Source organism: Plectropomus leopardus, chromosome 19 (genome assembly GCF_008729295.1).
Source record: "Plectropomus leopardus isolate mb chromosome 19, YSFRI_Pleo_2.0, whole genome shotgun sequence".
Lineage (NCBI taxonomy): Eukaryota > Metazoa > Chordata > Actinopteri > Perciformes > Serranidae > Plectropomus > Plectropomus leopardus.
The window spans coordinates 442,486-459,150 of record NC_056481.1 but is presented as its reverse complement, the minus strand read 5'-3'; the positions used below and the strand labels follow the sequence as shown (position 1 = coordinate 459,150).

The window sequence follows — 16,665 nt, the reverse complement described above, 5'->3', positions numbered from 1 at the left end:
GCCTCTCCCCCTCTCTCCTCCTCTCTCCCCCACCCTCTCTCCCCCTCTCTCTTTCTCTTTCCTTTTTTGCCATGATTGTATTTCATTTGCTATTTACGACATCTATTGCTCATCTGTCCGTCCTGGAAGAGGGATCCCTCATTATCCTCTACCACTCTTCCTGAGGTTTCTTCCTTTTTTTTTTTCCCCGTTACAGGGGTTCTTTTTGGGAGTTTTTCCTCGGGTGATGTGAGGGTCTAAGGGCAGAGGGATGTCGTACACTGTAAAGCCCTCTGAGGCAAACCATGTTTTGTGATAATGGGCTCTATAAATAAAACTGACTTGACTTGACTTGACATTACTCCCATCCGACTCCCATCACTCCCATCACTCCCATTACTCCCATTACTCCCATCTGACTCCCATCTGACTCCCATCACTCCCATCTGACTCGAAGATCAGCTCAGAGGAGCGACTCGACTTTGACTGTACTGGATTTTATTTCTTCTCTTCACCTTCCGCTTTGATTAGAATTCATTTGACTGTTTTATGACCATCTTCTTTTCTCTGAGTTTTATTCTGACTGGACTCTACTGTTGGACTGTTGTCTCTACTGTTGGACTGTTGTCTCTACTGTTTGTCTCTACTGTTGGACTGTTGTCTCTACTGTTTGTCCCTACTGTTGGACTGTTGTCTCTACTGTTTGTCCCTACTGTTGGACTGTTGTCTCTACTGTTTGTCTCTACTGTTTGTCTCTACTGTTGGACTGTTGTCTCTACTGTTTGTCCCTACTGTTGGACTGTTGTCTCTACTGTCTAAGGGCAGAGGGATGTCGTACACTGTAAAGCCCTCTGAGGCAAACCATGTTTTGTGATAATGGGCTCTATAAATAAAACTGACTTGACTTGACTTGTTGGACTGTTGTCTCTACTGTTTGTCTCTATTGTTGGACTGTTTGTCTCTACTGTTGGACTGTCTGTCTCTACTGTTTGTCTCTACTGTTGGACTGTCTGTCTCTGTTGTCTGTCTCTGCAGTGTCTCTTGTGTGTCCGGCTGCAGCAGCTTCTCAGTGTTTTATTCTAATTGGACTCTACTCTTCAACACCATTGTGTGTCTCTACTGTTGGAGTGTCTGTCCCTGCTGTCTGTCTCTGTTGTCTGTCTCTGCAGTATCTCTGGTGTGTCCGTCAGGTTTTCGGTGTTTGAAATAAAAGGAGGAAAAACAGAGGAGAATCCAGGAAAGTGGAAATAAAATGAAGGAAACAAAGCGATCGACCTTCAGCTCCAAACAGAAAAACACTCTCACACTGTGTGTGTGTGTGTGTGTGTGTGTGTGTGTGTGTGTGTGTGTGTGTGTGTGTGTGTGTGTTGCAAAGGGATTTCCAGTCGTCCCAGTTCAGGGACTCCCCTTCCTCCCAGCAGAGAGTCCGGTGAGCGAGGAGAGAGCGACACCAAGAGGAGAGAGAGAGTCAGCTGATGATCAGCTGATCGCTGATCAATCACTGATGTTATATTTATTAGTGTGTGATCAATAATTTAATCGTGATGACTTTTGCTTTAGATGATTCTGATTCGAAGATTTTTTGAAATAAAAGGTTCTGATTTTTTTTCAAAAGAGGAAATTAAAACAAGAATAAAAATGAAAAACTGGATCAGTTTGTTTGATTCATAAACATTTTAGGTTTCATGCAACAAACGATTTATGAACAAATGATCCGATTTCTGCTCACAGCCACATTTTGTTCTGTTTGAGCCAGCTGATTTTTTGGATTTTTGCTGATGTTTTCATATTTCTGCTCTTTTCTCTGAGCTCAGAGAAGATTTAATGAGTCGAGACTCGATGATCCAAAAACGCGTCGCTCTCACAGGCCACAGATTGTGTCCAACACACGAAAAATAGGTTTTATATTTGAGGAACGTTTAAAAATGCATCAATATCACTGAATCACATTTAGATTATTATATTTCAGAGTCATTTTAACGACTGAATTATTACATTTCAGGGCTGAAGAAATAAAACTGTACTCAGATTACTGATCTCAGTTACTGTAATTTCAGCTACTTTGCTGACTATAGCTGAATGTAACTGAGTACATTTACTCATCATACAGAGACATCAAATATTAATGTTCATGTTGATAAACTAAAGATGTTGATGAAAGATGTGAGTCATCAGACACAAGAAGATTAAAAAACTGACCTGCAGAGTCGGTTCGCCGTCAGCTGACAGACGAATCCACGACACGCAGAGACAACACGGCGGTCCCCGGAGACGAGGACGCACTTCCTGTGGACACAAAAACGACTCATTAACAACCACTCTGACTTTCAGCGGATAATGCTAATAATAATGATAATAATAATTATAATCTTTATGTATATAGCACTTCTCGAGCTTAATCACAGTCAACAACACAAGTCCTGCCCAAATAAAAATATTTACAGAATAAAATTAATGTCTGACACGCATGCTGCCTAAAAAACATTAAAACACAAATAATAAAATAACAATGCGCACAAAAACACATGAGGGTGCAAGTTTATTAATTAATTATCCAATAAATAAATAAAATGTGGAAACAAGAATTAACCTCATTTAAGCAGATAAAACTTTAGATTGAAAGAAAAACCACATGTATGAGCAGATAAGACACTAGATCTCGTCTCGATTGGACACAAAAGAAATCACACTGATCTGTTCACTTTAACCCTTTAAAACCTGGAAAAATGATTTCTAAAAACAGCAAGAAATTAATCAAAAGCACCAAAAATAACCTGAAATTGACAAAGAAACAAAACAAACAAACGAAAAATGGGAGAGTAAAACACCACTAACAATAATAAATACAATTTAAATATAAAAAAGTAAACAGCCTGGAAGGAAGGGGTTCAAATGTTCAATAATTCTGCGTGATATTTGGAAACATGAAATCATGACTTTTAGAAATAAGTATTTCTTGACACTTTTTAAAGTTAATGTTCTAATTTCTGTAGTTTGTGGGACATTTTTTGACTTTTTTACAAGTTTTGGGAATAAATGAAAGTGGTGTGCTCAAAGATTAAAGGGTAACTAATACTTATGCTTTTATTCATCAAAGTCTGCATCGATTTCAACTGTAAACTCACTCTTATAACAACAACAATCACAATAATTATAACAACAGTAATAAAGACTCAGAGCGGAGCTGTTGTTGGTGTAGTGGAGCTGTGGCGCCCTCTGCTGGATAAAGCTGTGATTTCACTGAATAAAATCAGTTTCTTTCATTTCTCTCAACACTAAATAAAGTTCAGCTTGAGGATCTAAACTCTCTCAGCTCAGTTATTTTGTAGATGTGTTACTTAATAATTAAACTCTATTGATAAATAATTTTATAGACAGCTTCCAGAGAGCTGATCACTGATAAAATCACTAAAGCAGCAGGAAAAAAAATAAATATTCAAGTGAAATCATCAAATTCATCAAATCATTGAGAGGTAATAGAAGATAAAATAGATTTAATATTAACCCTTTGGTGTCACAATCCTGCTCCTCTCCTCCCTCAGTACTTTTCCACTCACTCTCCCTCTGCTCCCTCTACCTGCTGACCACGCCCACTCTGCCTGCTCACTCACTCACCTCCAGCTGCAGTCCATCAGTAATCAACTCAGTATATAAGCCACCCACACACACACACTCATTGCCAGATTGTTCCTTCGCATTATGCAAGACACTCCAGCATTCTCCTGCCAGATCTCTGAAAGCCGACCCTGCCTGTTCCTGACCTGCTCTCTTCGCCTGATCCCCGGTAAACCTACCTGCCTTCTGTCCCCGACCACGAGTTCTGTTTTGGCGTTCCTGATCTGCTCTGCTGGCAAAGACCTCTCCGCCTGGCCCCGACGATCCTCCTGGTCCATCCCCATCGGTACCGTTGCATCATCGGACTGCTCACTCGGTTTCGGAACCTCCGCCTGTCCCCGACCACGCTTCCGCCTTCTCCTCGACGGTATCTCCACACGTGCTGTTGAGCTGCTGGGCTACGGGGTTTCCTCTGCATCCATGTCGAGTGACGTAAGCTTTGGTTCGTTGCTTCGATCTCCCTCCAGAGACTTTGTTGTGGGTTTCGATCCGAAGAACGAACTGTGTGCAGATTTACTTCATCTTGCTTCGTGTCTGATTTGTGCTGGGCTGAATTAACGTCATTACCAACTATCCCTGTTTACCGGTGTACTGCATCTGGGTCCGTACAACACCCGTTACATTTGGACCTTCTGATTGTGACAGGTCACCTAGTGGAAATAGCATGTATTTCCTCCATATGCCAAATATGGTCAAAATGACCTCATCAGGTGTAAAATAGTCAAAATGACAAATTCAGAGTCAAAAGCCCAGAATGACACCCAGAAATAATACAAGTCCTGTTTTTCTGCTCTGATGGCTGTGGGATCAAAAATGTCAGTTTGAATGGGTTTCAATGGAGCATTTTTGGACCTGAACAGTCTGAATGTAACTATTTAGTTTCCACAGTGTATTTTAGACTTATTGTAGGAGCTGAGCTGCAAATTCACTGATTACACTCAAATACACAATCTGGACTACATTTAGGACACATGCATCAACACACACACAGTTATCACAACAGGAAGAAGAAAAGAGACTAAAATGAGGCAAACAGTCATTAAGGAGTTAAAAACCGTCTTTTAATGCCAGCCTTCATGAGAAATTGAACTAATCCTGTCTGCAGTAAAACAACACGCGGCCTTATTGTGTTTGGTGTAATTTTGGAACTTGAGTCTCCGTTCATGGAAACCAAACCTCTGGAGAACTGGAGACACATTTGTCTTTAAGAATCACAACATGCTGACAATTTACTCTCTCGTTCCAATTAGTGTCGAGATATTTTCCATCCAGAATTGGGATTTGTTGCGCAACTGCTCGCTCCTCACAGAGAGCACAAATACAAACAAAGCCTGCAGCAGACGGCTCAAATACGGAGACAGCTTGTTCAGGGACAACCAGAAGACCAGTGTCTCATCAGCGAGTTGTTAATTTAGACATCGCTGATTTATGTCTCCGTTATTCCGTCCCACCACCCAGGGACATGTCAGTCCATCACTGTCCAGGACATCAGTTTCTATGCGCTGTCCTCTGGACCTATTCTCTTTTCGTCTGTCCTAAACTGTCTCTGTCTTTCTGGACAGACACTGTCCTCTGGATGGGGTGTTGGACTGGCAGAATGAGACAAAGACTCTCCTAATCCAGCAGGACATTAGGGGTGATGTCACTGACAGCGTCCACCAATCAGGACGCTTGGATCGTCTGACCAGATAAACAAATAAACAATTTATTTTTCTTAAAAAAAAATTTCAGCTGATTCTTCGTTTCTGTTTCAAAACTGAAATCAAAATTTATTCACACAAGATCCTGATGATTGATTTATTGATTATCAGTTTATAGATACAATTAGTCTTATTATTGGTTAATAGATTTGATCAGTCTTATTATTGGTTGATTGACTTGTCCAAAGTCAGGTGATCGATCAATAACGTGACAGCTGGCAGAGAAACTGTCTTAATCACTGCTGCCACGCCGCCGTCCACACGCCGCCGCCGGCACGCTGCCAGATTAACTGCATCACAAAACTCTGGAAATATTTCTCTCTTTTATTCACCCATTTATTTCAACTTTCTAACAAGCGCCCTGCTTTCACTTCACACACCTTACATCAAAAACCAGAAACCCTTCAGTGAGTCCAGAAACCCTTCAGTGAGTCCAGAAACCCTTCAGTGAGTCCAGAAACACCTGAGTGAGTCCAGAAACCCTTCAGTGAGTCCAGAAACACCTGAGTGAGTCCAGTGTGTATGGGCTCAGACATGATCGGCGTGAGGACGCTGTCCTCTGATTGGTGCTTCTGTTCAGACGTCTGTTAATGGTCAGGCAGACCAGTTTGAGCAGTTTGTCGTCCCTGCATGCTGAAGATGTGCACTGATGAGTCACTGAATTGTGGCTCTGAATGTGTGTTTGGGATCAAACAGGATCGGTACATACTGTCTGCGGTCCAGGTAAGCAGGTGATGGATCAGCTGGGTGAAGTGAAGAACCTCCTCCCCGGCTCTCCTTGACCACTGAGGAGAAAGAAAACCTGTTAGAGTCCAGCAGCAGGACCTGATGTCCACCAGGACTCAATATCTGCGCCAAGACAGGAAACAACATTGATGTCTTTGCTCAGTGAAACTCAGTGAAGCTCCAGGACTTCAGGGGTTAATTAAACATGTTTGGTGGTGATCTGGGGGCCGAGTGGGTCTGTGGCGGTCTTACGTGTTGGCAAGAGCATTGCCCAGGTTCCTAATCCGGCCCCTCACGGATCCTCTGCTCACAGTTTTATAGTAGCTGTTCAACTCTGGAGACGTCAACGGTTTAAACAACCGTCCTAAAGACAAAGACAGAGACACAGAAAGACAAAGGCTGCCTGAGAACAGCGGACATGTCTTTAACTGGAGACATGATGTGGACAGACAGCTGACTGTTAGACCGACCACACCTGTGAAACGTGACAGCGTGTTTTAACTGAACAGTGTCCAACACTCGGTAAACCTGCTCTGCAGCTGGGACAGTGTCCAACACTCTGTAAACCTGCTCTACAGCTGGGACAGTGTCCATCACTGTGAACCCACCATGTCCATCCTCCTGGCTGTAGGTCACAGTGTTGGAGGACAAGGTTTGAGCCATCTGCATGGTAAGGACACGTCTCCAGTAAGCTTCAGGAAGGGACAACAGGCAGCAGACAACCTGAGACAAGAGAGCAGAGTTACTGAAGCCCTGGGGGACAGATGAACACGGTGAGTCCACAGAGACACTCATCAGGGTCTAAGTGAGACATTTAAAGAGAATTGCACCTTTGGCTGAGTGTTTGTGTCCCTCATGATGGTAGTTGGAGACGGCTCAGACATCCCGTGTCCCACTATGGTCGGTCCAAACACCCGGGCCAAATTATTCTGGTCCATCTGACACTGAGGACTCCTCATCACCCTCGAAAAAAAATACTGGAGTCAAACTGGGACCGTCAGGACAGACGTGATAAATAGACCCGTTCGCATGTCTGTCTCATGGTCAAAACGTGGCGTCATGACAACATGCGATATCCCGTGTTCTGTTGGAACACCATCCTCAGATGGCATACATCTGAGGAACGCCTGAGGAACACCTGAGAAACCTCTGAGGAACATCTGAGGAACACCTGAGGAACACCTGAGGAACACCTGAGGAACCTCTGAGTAACACCTGAGGAACACCTGAGGAACCTCCGAGGAACCTCTGAGAAACCATTGAAGGTTCTTACTTGTGTAAGTGAAGCATGAGAAAGGCCAGAGTGTCTCTGTGGGACTTTGGGAGTTCTGCGATGGCCTGATACAAGACGGCAGCGCTGTTGTCTTCATCCGCCAGCTCTGAAACACATTGAGGTCACATGATCACAGGCCAGTTCTGCGGTTATCACGGGTATCTTCTCTGGTCAGAGTTAAATTGGGGTGAACAAAGTTGGAGAAATTCATAATTGGCGGGGGGTCAGAAAAAAAAAATGCAATTTAAAACAGATTTCCTCAAGTTGTCCGTCACCTGCACACATCTGTGTTTGTCACACTGAGGGTGCAGACAACCGCACGACCTCTTCTACAGCTGCCGACAGTCATCAGACCACATAGAGACTGGGCAAAACCAGAGACACGCCGGAGCACCGGGCCCCCAAATTACTGAGACATTATGAACATGAGGGTTTGAGATCTACCTTCAGACATGTCATTGAGTCATTGATGTTCTGTACTGATATTGGACGTAGTGGTTCTGTCCAGATGTCCCCCTGTAAACGGACCCCGGCGGTTTCAGATGGACTGTGTGTGGGTACCTGACGCATCCATGAAGGTCCTGTGCAGTCTGAAGGTGACCAGCGGCTCCTTCAGTCTTCTCAGGAAATCTTTGAGAAGACCACAAAGCACGTGGACATCTTGAACTTTACTGAGCGTGGGCGGAGCTTTGCCCTGGATGAAGCGGTCTCTGAGCTCCCTCACCAGACGCTCCCCTCCAGGAACCCGGTACAGTCCTCTCTGCAGACAGAGAACATCAGCGCCTCCTCAAACTGTGTCCTCTACAGGAACAAGAGTGAACTAAACCTGGTCCAGTCCTCTCTGCAGACAGAGGACATCTAACGGTGTCCTCCACAGGGATCAGACTGAAAGAGGGGCAGCTCACCTCGTCCAGGCCCCTCCTCTCGATCTCAGCCACACACTCGACAATCAGCCTCGGCACTCGGGGGTGGGTCAGTGGAGCATAACTGTCCAACGAGTTCTGAACAGAAAAACATCCCAACTTACCCCTCCGAAACATGAGCACCTTTTTATTTTTTTGAAGATTTTTTTTTTTTGGCGTTTTTGCCTTTATTAGACAGGACAGATCAGCAGCGTGAGAGGGGATGACATGCAGCAAAGGGCCGCGAGCTGGACTCGAACCCACGACCGCTGCTGCACGGACAGTGCCATTATTCATGGAGCGCCTGCTTAATCCACTAAGCCAGCGGGCACCTCATGAGCATCCCTTTTTTCAAGAAATCGAACCAATATGCTCATGATTCAAAGGTTTACATTTTTTAAAGGCACCTGAAAGCAGCAGAAGAAAAGTGATGATGATCCAGGTTTGAAAGGGTTAAAACAGAAGACGACCTCTCGGAGGAGGACAGAGAGGGAGCCCAAGGAGGAGGAGGCTCTATTTTTAGATTCTCCGGCTCCAACAGCTGGTTCGGTACCTGCTGGACTGAACGTCCTGCGGTGGTGGAGCAGCCGTCACTGAGTTTGTGTTTGCACTCTGGATGAGCAACCACACGGCAGTTTCTGCACTTCACCGCCATCTTCCCAAAGCGTATCCTCTTACCGCACGGCGTGCACGTCTCTGGACGGATCACCTACAGGAGGCAGAAAAATTACAGTCAGTCCTGACTGAGTCTCAGCGTCTGCAACCGTTACGACTTCTATCACACCGAAATATTGTTATTCTTCACAAGTTTATATGCAGATGATGTTTATATGCTGTTTTTGATGGTTATCAAAATGAGACTTCTGTTTAGAAGAAAGTCTGTCGGTTGTGTTCGGTCACATTTTCTGTGTTTCCGTGGTCACAGACACAGGAAGCAGCAGCTCTGTGGCTTCATACCGTTTTAGAGAGGAAAATGTGTTTCGGGGTTTTCTCGGCTGTGAAGGTGTAAGCGCTCTCCTCCAGCTTTGCTTCACTTTCAGGCTCCATGGTCTCGTCATCGCAGGGAAACCACACCGAGGTTTGGTCTGAGGAACACGGGGTTAACATCAGCTTTACATATATGTTTTTCAGTCTTTGGAAGACAGTCGCGGGTTTGACATGTTGAGATCTGTGATGATCTAACTCTAATTGTTTCGATTGCAAAGCTTTAATGTCAGAAAATTATTCTACGATATCACAGAACAAACACATCAAGTCTAAAATAAAATCTGGAATCCTGTAGAGAGAAACAAGGTGACAAGTAAAGAAACAAAGAGTTAGAGACGCTGCGGAGACGCTGGACAGGAAACACTCGTCACTAAAGCAGCAGCGTTTCTCAGTGAAATACTGAGCGCCAACACAAGGTTTATATCAGCAGATTTTCACGTGAGTCGGCTTTGAACTGACCTGAGACTGCGCCCTCCTGGGGGGGGGGTCTGGGCCGAGTATTCAGTCCGGGCCGGGCGATCGGGGATCTGGATCTGCCCTCCGGGATCTGGAGTCATCACCGATGCCTTCACTGTCGCCTCCACCTCCTGATTAAAAATGTGATCATTTTGATTGAAAAATGACCAAAATGATTATTTGATTAGCAGAATATGGTGATACAAATGTACAGACACTCAGTCACATCGGGTCATGTGATGCACATGTCCATTCTACGTCTAAACTGGCAGAGAAGAGCTAAAGCTTCAGTTTTTCCTGCACCGAGCTGTAGGCAAGACTCTGACACGAGGAACTGACTTCTTCCACCACAGTTTTTCTCTCCGACAGCTCTGCAGAAACATTCCCGCTCTTCGCTCGCCTCCCTGCTGCAGTGCCGCCGGTCGGTCCCATCGACGAGCGCTGCACAGAACCAACAGAACGTCACAACAAACAAACACCGGCTGAGAAAAAGAGGGTGGAAATGTCCCACTGACCCTCTTCTCTCTGGCTCGAGATCTCAGCGGTTTGATCACACTGGTGTCCACATCCTAAAAGACACAATACCGTTACAGAAGCACAAAACCATAACGTGACATCGGTGGGGGATCAACGACAGTCTCTTTACGCGACTAAACGTTTTCAGGCAGTTTACTCAACTCACAAGAAACACCATCAAATACTTCAGATCGCCTGTTTGGGATATTTGACATCAGGCTCTTTGACTAAAAACATAAAATTTACATCAGCTTCAAGTTTTTATCCACGGAAAGTCTCAAACTTTGGCTGAAAGTCAAGAAATCAGAACTGATAGGTGATTTGAAGAATTATAAACTGTTAAAATTAAAAAGTTAAAAAACAGTGTGTGCTGCTGTCTACGTTCTGAAAGAACTGAGGTGTGTTTGGGTTATTGATCGTACCACGTCATCGTCTGTCCGATCGTAGCTGATGTCAGAGTGAGACAGGAAGGATGACTCGTCGATCACACACAACCTGAAGGAACAAAAACACTGATGAGACCCTCTAAACCTCCGCACGAGTCATACTGACACGGTCAAGAACTCGGGAACCTTCAAGAACCTCCTGAAATAAACACAGAGGGTCCTGAGATTCTCCTCATCGGCTCCAGACATCAGAGTTTATCGACGGGTTTATATAAAGCTAAAAACTCTGCAATCAGTCGGAGGTGGGGACTCATTTCTGTGATCAGCCGTTTCTTGGTGGAGTGATGATTTTACAGTTTTTATTTTGTTTTTCAGTTTTTCTTTCCACTGAAGCTTAACCTGGTAACCTTTAGAGTTCATGGGTTACACATGTTTAGTTCAGATGAGAAAAGCTGTCAGCAAACAAACTCAGCACTCTGTGAGCAAGTCCGACTCCCAGTCAGGGAGAGTCCAGCTGCGGCCCTTATTTATTTCCCATAATAACCAACACTGGATGCTGTCATACCGTTTGCTGCTGCGCTGCAGAGTCACGTTTGCTCCTTTGTGTTCGAATGTCGCCAGGAGAGATTTCTGCTCATCATTCAGACAGGCGCTGGATTTACTGTCATGGACCAGGATGTCACACATCAGCTGCATCTGCCTCTGCTGCCAATCAGAGACAAGAAAAACAGTGAGAAAGAGCCGCCAGCGCCCTCTAGAGGATACACGTCCTCAGGATCCATCTGTTCTGAACCAGGCACCTCCAGTCTCCCTTCAGGACTCACCAGGTACCTCTAGTCACCATCAGGACTCACCGATTACTGGTGGTGTCCCTCAGGACTCACCAGATACCTCTTCTCTCCATCAGGACTCACCAGGTACCTCTATTCTTCATCAGGACTCAACAGGTACCTGGTGGTCTCCCTTAGGACTCACCAAGTACCTCTAGTCTCCTTCAGGATTCACCAGGTACCTCTAGTCTTCCTCAGGACTCACCAGGAACCGGTGGTCTCCTTCAGGACTAACCAGGTGCCTCTAGTCTTCTTCAGGACTAACCAGGTACCTCAAGTCGCCATCAGAACTCACCGGGTACTGGTGGTGTCCCTCAGGACTCACCAGGTACCTCTACTCTCCATCAGGACTCACCAGGTACCTCTATTCTTCATCAGGACTCACCAGGTACCTGGTGGTCTCCCTTAGGACTTACCAAGTACCTCTAGTCTCCTTCAGGATGCACCAGGTACCTCTAGTCTTCCTCAGGACTAACCAGGTACCTCTAGTCACCATCAGGACTCACTGGGTACTGGTGGTGTCCCTCAGGACTCACCAGGTACCTCTAGTCACCATCAGGACTCACTGGGTACCTCTACTCTCCATCAGGACTCACCGGGTACATCTACTCTCCATCAGGACTCACCGGGTACCTCTACTCTCCATCAGGACTCATCAGGTACCTGGTGGTCTTCCTCAGGACTCACCAGGAACCGGTGGTCTCCTTCAGGACTCACCAGGTACCTCTAATCTTCCTTTAGGATTCACCAGGTACCTCTATTCTTCCTCAGGACTCACCAGGAACCGGTGGTCTCCTTCAGGACTCACCAGGTACCCATCTAATCTTCCTCAGGATTCACCAGGTACCTCTATTCTTCCTCAGGACTCACCAGGAACCGGTGGTCTCCTTCAGGATTCACCAGGTACCTCTAGTCTTTTCCTCAGGACTCACCAGGTACCTCTAGTCTTCCCTCAGGACTCACCAGGTACCGCTAATCTTCCTCAGGACTCACCAGGTACCTCTAGTCTTCCTCAGGGACTCACCAGTACCTGGTGGTCTCCCTTAGGACTGACCAAGTACCTCTAGTCTCCTTCAGGATTCACCAGGTACCTCTAGTCTTCCTCAGGACTCACCAGGAACCGGTGGTCTCCTTCAGGACTCACCAGATACCTCTAGTCTTCCTCAGGACTCACCAGGTACCTCTAGTCTTCCTCAGGACTCACCAGGTACCGCTAGTCTTCCTCAGGACTCACCAGGTACTGGTAGTCTCCTTCGATCTTGTAGCGTTTCTTCATCTCCACGTCCAGCTGGTTTCTGGCGTGCTTCAGTTTGACCTCCAGAGCGGCTTTGGCCACGTCGGACTTGACCAGCAGCTCTTTGTATTTCTTCAACTCGAGCTCGGCGAGCAGCCAGCGCTTCCTGACTGCCTCGAAGTTCCTCAACATGTCGACAAACTCTGAGAGAGGAAAGAGGAAAAACCACCAAATCACTCAGACTCCCTGCAGAAGGTCTGTGACGAGGACACCGGCTCTGTCTCGCCGCCCCCCCTCATATTACATCATTATTACATCATCACATCGTTTCTTCTGGGTGTCTCTGCCGCGGATCCACCAAACGGCCAAAATGACATAAAGAAAAGAAACTATCTAACAAAAAAGGACTCATCCAGCATGGACCGTTCCCCGACAACGGCTGAAGTTACAGTTACAATAATGGAAAACGTTTTAATCTAACATTCAAAGAACATTTAACGATGTTTATCGTTTCAAATAATGTTAGTGAGGTTAAATGGGAGTAAGACGTACGTTTGAACTGCGACACTGAGGATGTTTTGGCAATGTTGAGGTGACGGATCAGAGAACGTTCTTTTAAAAACGTTCCCACAATGTTACATCAGAACAAGGGGGCGTCCGTACGTATTTTCAGGTTTATGCATCCTCCATAGTTAGTTCAAGACTCTATGTCTACATCAAGTAAATACCTACCTACATATGGGGAAGTCTTAGTGCCCACATGTTACGTTTGACCATCGAGACCTGAGATGGACCACAACCAGCAAATCAGCAACGCAAACACGTGCCTCAGTGCTCAAGAGAACCTCAGCGCCTGACGTGTCGGTGATTGACACCGGCCATCGACGTCATGACGACTGTGTAAACACCACTGTCTGTCCTCTGTTCACTGTCTAACGGCCGCTTGCATGTTTTCTTTCGTTTCTGAATCGACCCGAGTGCTCATAATAAACATTTCCTAGTTGAAGATTCAACTGGTGTCTCCGTTCCCAAATTCATCACAGAAAATCATCCCATCAAGCGGAGAACGTTTTCAAAGCTACATTCAGAACAAGTTACTGAGGACTGAGGTTACACAGTTTTTTTAAATGAAAATGTAATGTAATATAGACATATGTCACAATGTAAAAACACCAACTAACTTTTAACATTTTTTTATGTTTATTATTTATTTAACCTTATGAAGAACGTTCTGGAAACTAAATCTGACGCTGAAAACTTAACTAAAACACTGCATTGGTTGCATTGTAACATTCTCAAAACATTTTCAGAGCATGTGGAGGCTCAGAGTCATGATGTAAAAAACGTTTCCAAGGTGTCTGACCGTGCTCAGTATTGGCGGCATTCTCCTCCATGGTGATCCTCTGGAGACAAAGAGCCAGCAGCTCCTCCACGAGGAGACCCGACTCCCCCATCGCTCCCCCGCCTCCCACTGCAACATTAAAGGAGCTGTTAGCTGATAACAACTGCACTCTTATTTTGGTAATCTGGTGCAGAGTTCTTTGAACTGACACACACAAAGACCAGTTTAACCCCAGCTGGCCCAGTTTTATCCCCAGCAGGTCCAGTTTACCCCAGCAGGCCCAGTTGAACCCCAGCAGGTCCAGTTTAACCCCAGCAGGCCCAGTTGAACCCCAGCAGGCCCAGTTGAACCCCAGCAGGCCCAGTTTATCCCCATCAGGCCCAGTTTAAAAGTTTTTAACCCCAGCAGGTCCTGTTGGACGCCAGCAGGCTCAGTTGAACCCCAGCAGGCCCATTTTTATCCCAGCAGGCCCAGTTTATCTCCAGCAGCCCAGTTTAACCCCAGCAGGCCCAGTTTATCCCCAGCAGGCCCCAGTTTAACCCCAGCAGCCCAGTTTAATCCCCAGCAGGTCCAGTTGAACCCCAGCAGGATGAGGCGGACTCTCATCACGGAGTCATTGGACGTTTTTAAATCCCTCTCAGGAGCTTGCAGACGTCAGGTCACGAACCGGACCATCACTGACTGACCTCAGGGACGAGGACGCTCAAGACCTTTTTCCGAACACTTCTTTTTGTTTTTCAAGGATGAAACCGTTTTCCTCTACGACCATCTGCTGTACGACACCTGCACAGATTCATTAATCCTGCAAACGCCTGCGACCACGACCGAAATTAACTCACGAATATTTAGGAAATATTCACGACTGTTTTTGGCGGCCTGGTTTAAAACTCATCATCACTGTCACGCACACTCTGTTCGTCTCTGCTCGACAACAGCAGAGTGTGTGAGGTCAGCACTGAACAGACACACACACACACACTTCCTGTTTGAGCTGATTCTGACTGAAGGATCACCTGAACCCAAAACACACAAAACACAAATACACACAAAACACACACACAACACACAAATACACACAAAACACACAAATACACACACAACACTCAAAACACACACAACACTCAAAACACACAACACTCACAAAACACACAAAACACACACACAACACACAAATACACACAAAACACACACAACACACAAATACACACAAAACACACAAAACACTCAAAACACACAAATACACACACAACACTCAAATACACACAAATACACACACAACACTCAAAACACACACAAAACACACACAAATACACACAAAACACACACAACACACACAACACAACAAATACACACACAACACTCAAAACACACAAATACACACAAAACGCTCAAAACACACAAATACAAACAAAACACACAAAACACACAGAAACACACAAAACACTCAAAACACACAACACATACATACACACAAATACACACAAAACACTCAAAACATACAAAAGACACTGACACACACACACACACACATACACAGAGACACACACACAAACACACACACACACACACAAACACACACACACACATACACAGAGACACACAAACACACAGACACACATACACACATAAACACACACAGACACACACGTACACATACACACAGACACACACAGACACACACAAACACACACACACACACACATACACAGAGACACACAAACAACACACACACACACACACACACAGACAGACACAACACACACACACACACACACACACACACACACACACACACACGCAGCGTCGCGGCGCTCAAAGCTCGGTCTCTCACACAGAGGAAAGTCTCGTGAGCGCGTCCACGTGCGCGGCCTCGCAGCTGCGCACGTCCCCCCTGTCCTCTGTCCAGACTCACCTCCTGCTGCAGCCTCCTGTCTCTGTCCCTGTGCCTGTCCCCCTGTCTCTGTCCCCTGTGCCTGTCCCCCTGTCTCTGTCCAGACTCACCTCCTGCTGCAGCCCCCTGTCACTGTCCCTGTGCCTGTCCCTCTGTCTCTGTCGGTGTGTCTCAGCTCATCACCTGCTTCATTGATTTGTCCTGCGAGCCTGAGACCACGTGACTTCACCTGCTCCTCCTATTGGTGCTTACGTCATCGGCGCAGCAACGTCATCGTGTTACTTTTCAAAAAAATCAGTAAATAAAAGGAAAATAAATATTTGACAGGAAATAAATTAAAATTGTTGTGTTTTATTATTTTAACAGAGGACCAAAGTAATTCTGCTTCCCAAACTTCCTGTGAAACTTTGACTTTAACAACAAACAAACAAACACGGGTGACCACGAAGAGTAAACAAACAAACAAACACGGTGATCATGAAGAGTAAACAAACAAATACGGTGACCACGAAGAGTAAACAAACAAACAAATATGGGTGACCACGAAGAGTAAACAAACAAACAAATACGGGTGACCACGAAGAGTAATCAAACAAACAAATACGGGTGACCACGAAGAGTAAACAAACAAAACACGGGTGACCACGAAGAGTAAACAAACAAACAAACACGAAGAGTAAACAAACACAGACACAACAAACACATAAACACACCAGCTGACACCTTCGTTGATGACTAAATGAACACGAAACTAAATAACGTAAATAAATAAATATTTTTTGTTCCATGATGAGACCGACTGACCTCCTGCTGATTCTGAATATTTCT

The 16,665-nt window shown here is 45.5% G+C and overlaps 1 protein-coding gene across 1 annotated transcript; it reads right to left on the bottom strand.

The window, feature by feature from the left end:
• Window positions 1-5,557: 5,557 nt before the first annotated feature.
• Window positions 5,558-15,986, bottom strand: si:ch1073-416j23.1 (rac GTPase-activating protein 1). Its single transcript, XM_042508320.1, has 17 exons — window positions 15,948-15,986; window positions 13,968-14,075; window positions 12,605-12,807; window positions 11,106-11,245; window positions 10,577-10,649; window positions 10,154-10,207; window positions 9,978-10,079; window positions 9,695-9,769; window positions 9,153-9,305; window positions 8,749-8,904; window positions 8,199-8,294; window positions 7,855-8,053; window positions 7,294-7,399; window positions 6,851-6,983; window positions 6,629-6,743; window positions 6,273-6,384; window positions 5,558-6,079 (listed from the first exon to the last, which is right to left on the bottom strand). The coding sequence occupies exons 2-17, from the start codon at window positions 14,056-14,058 to the stop codon at window positions 6,034-6,036; spliced, it is 1,854 nt and encodes a 617-aa protein (XP_042364254.1). The 5' UTR covers window positions 14,059-14,075; window positions 15,948-15,986; the 3' UTR covers window positions 5,558-6,033.
• Window positions 15,987-16,665: the final 679 nt, after the last annotated feature.

What these genes read in the sequence shown, in the direction of transcription:
- si:ch1073-416j23.1 (XM_042508320.1), bottom strand. Translation starts at nt 14,058, where the DNA reads ATGGGGGAGTCGGGTCTCCTCGTGGAGGAGCTGCTGGCTCTTTGTCTC. An exon ending in CTCGAGCCAGAGAGAAGAGG is followed by an intron (nt 10,080 to 10,153) that starts GTCAGTGGGACA and finishes GGTTCTGTGCAG; the next exon opens with CGCTCGTCGATGGGACCGAC. An exon ending in ACATTTTCCTCTCTAAAACG is followed by an intron (nt 8,905 to 9,152) that starts GTATGAAGCCAC and finishes TGCCTCCTGTAG; the next exon opens with GTGATCCGTCCAGAGACGTG.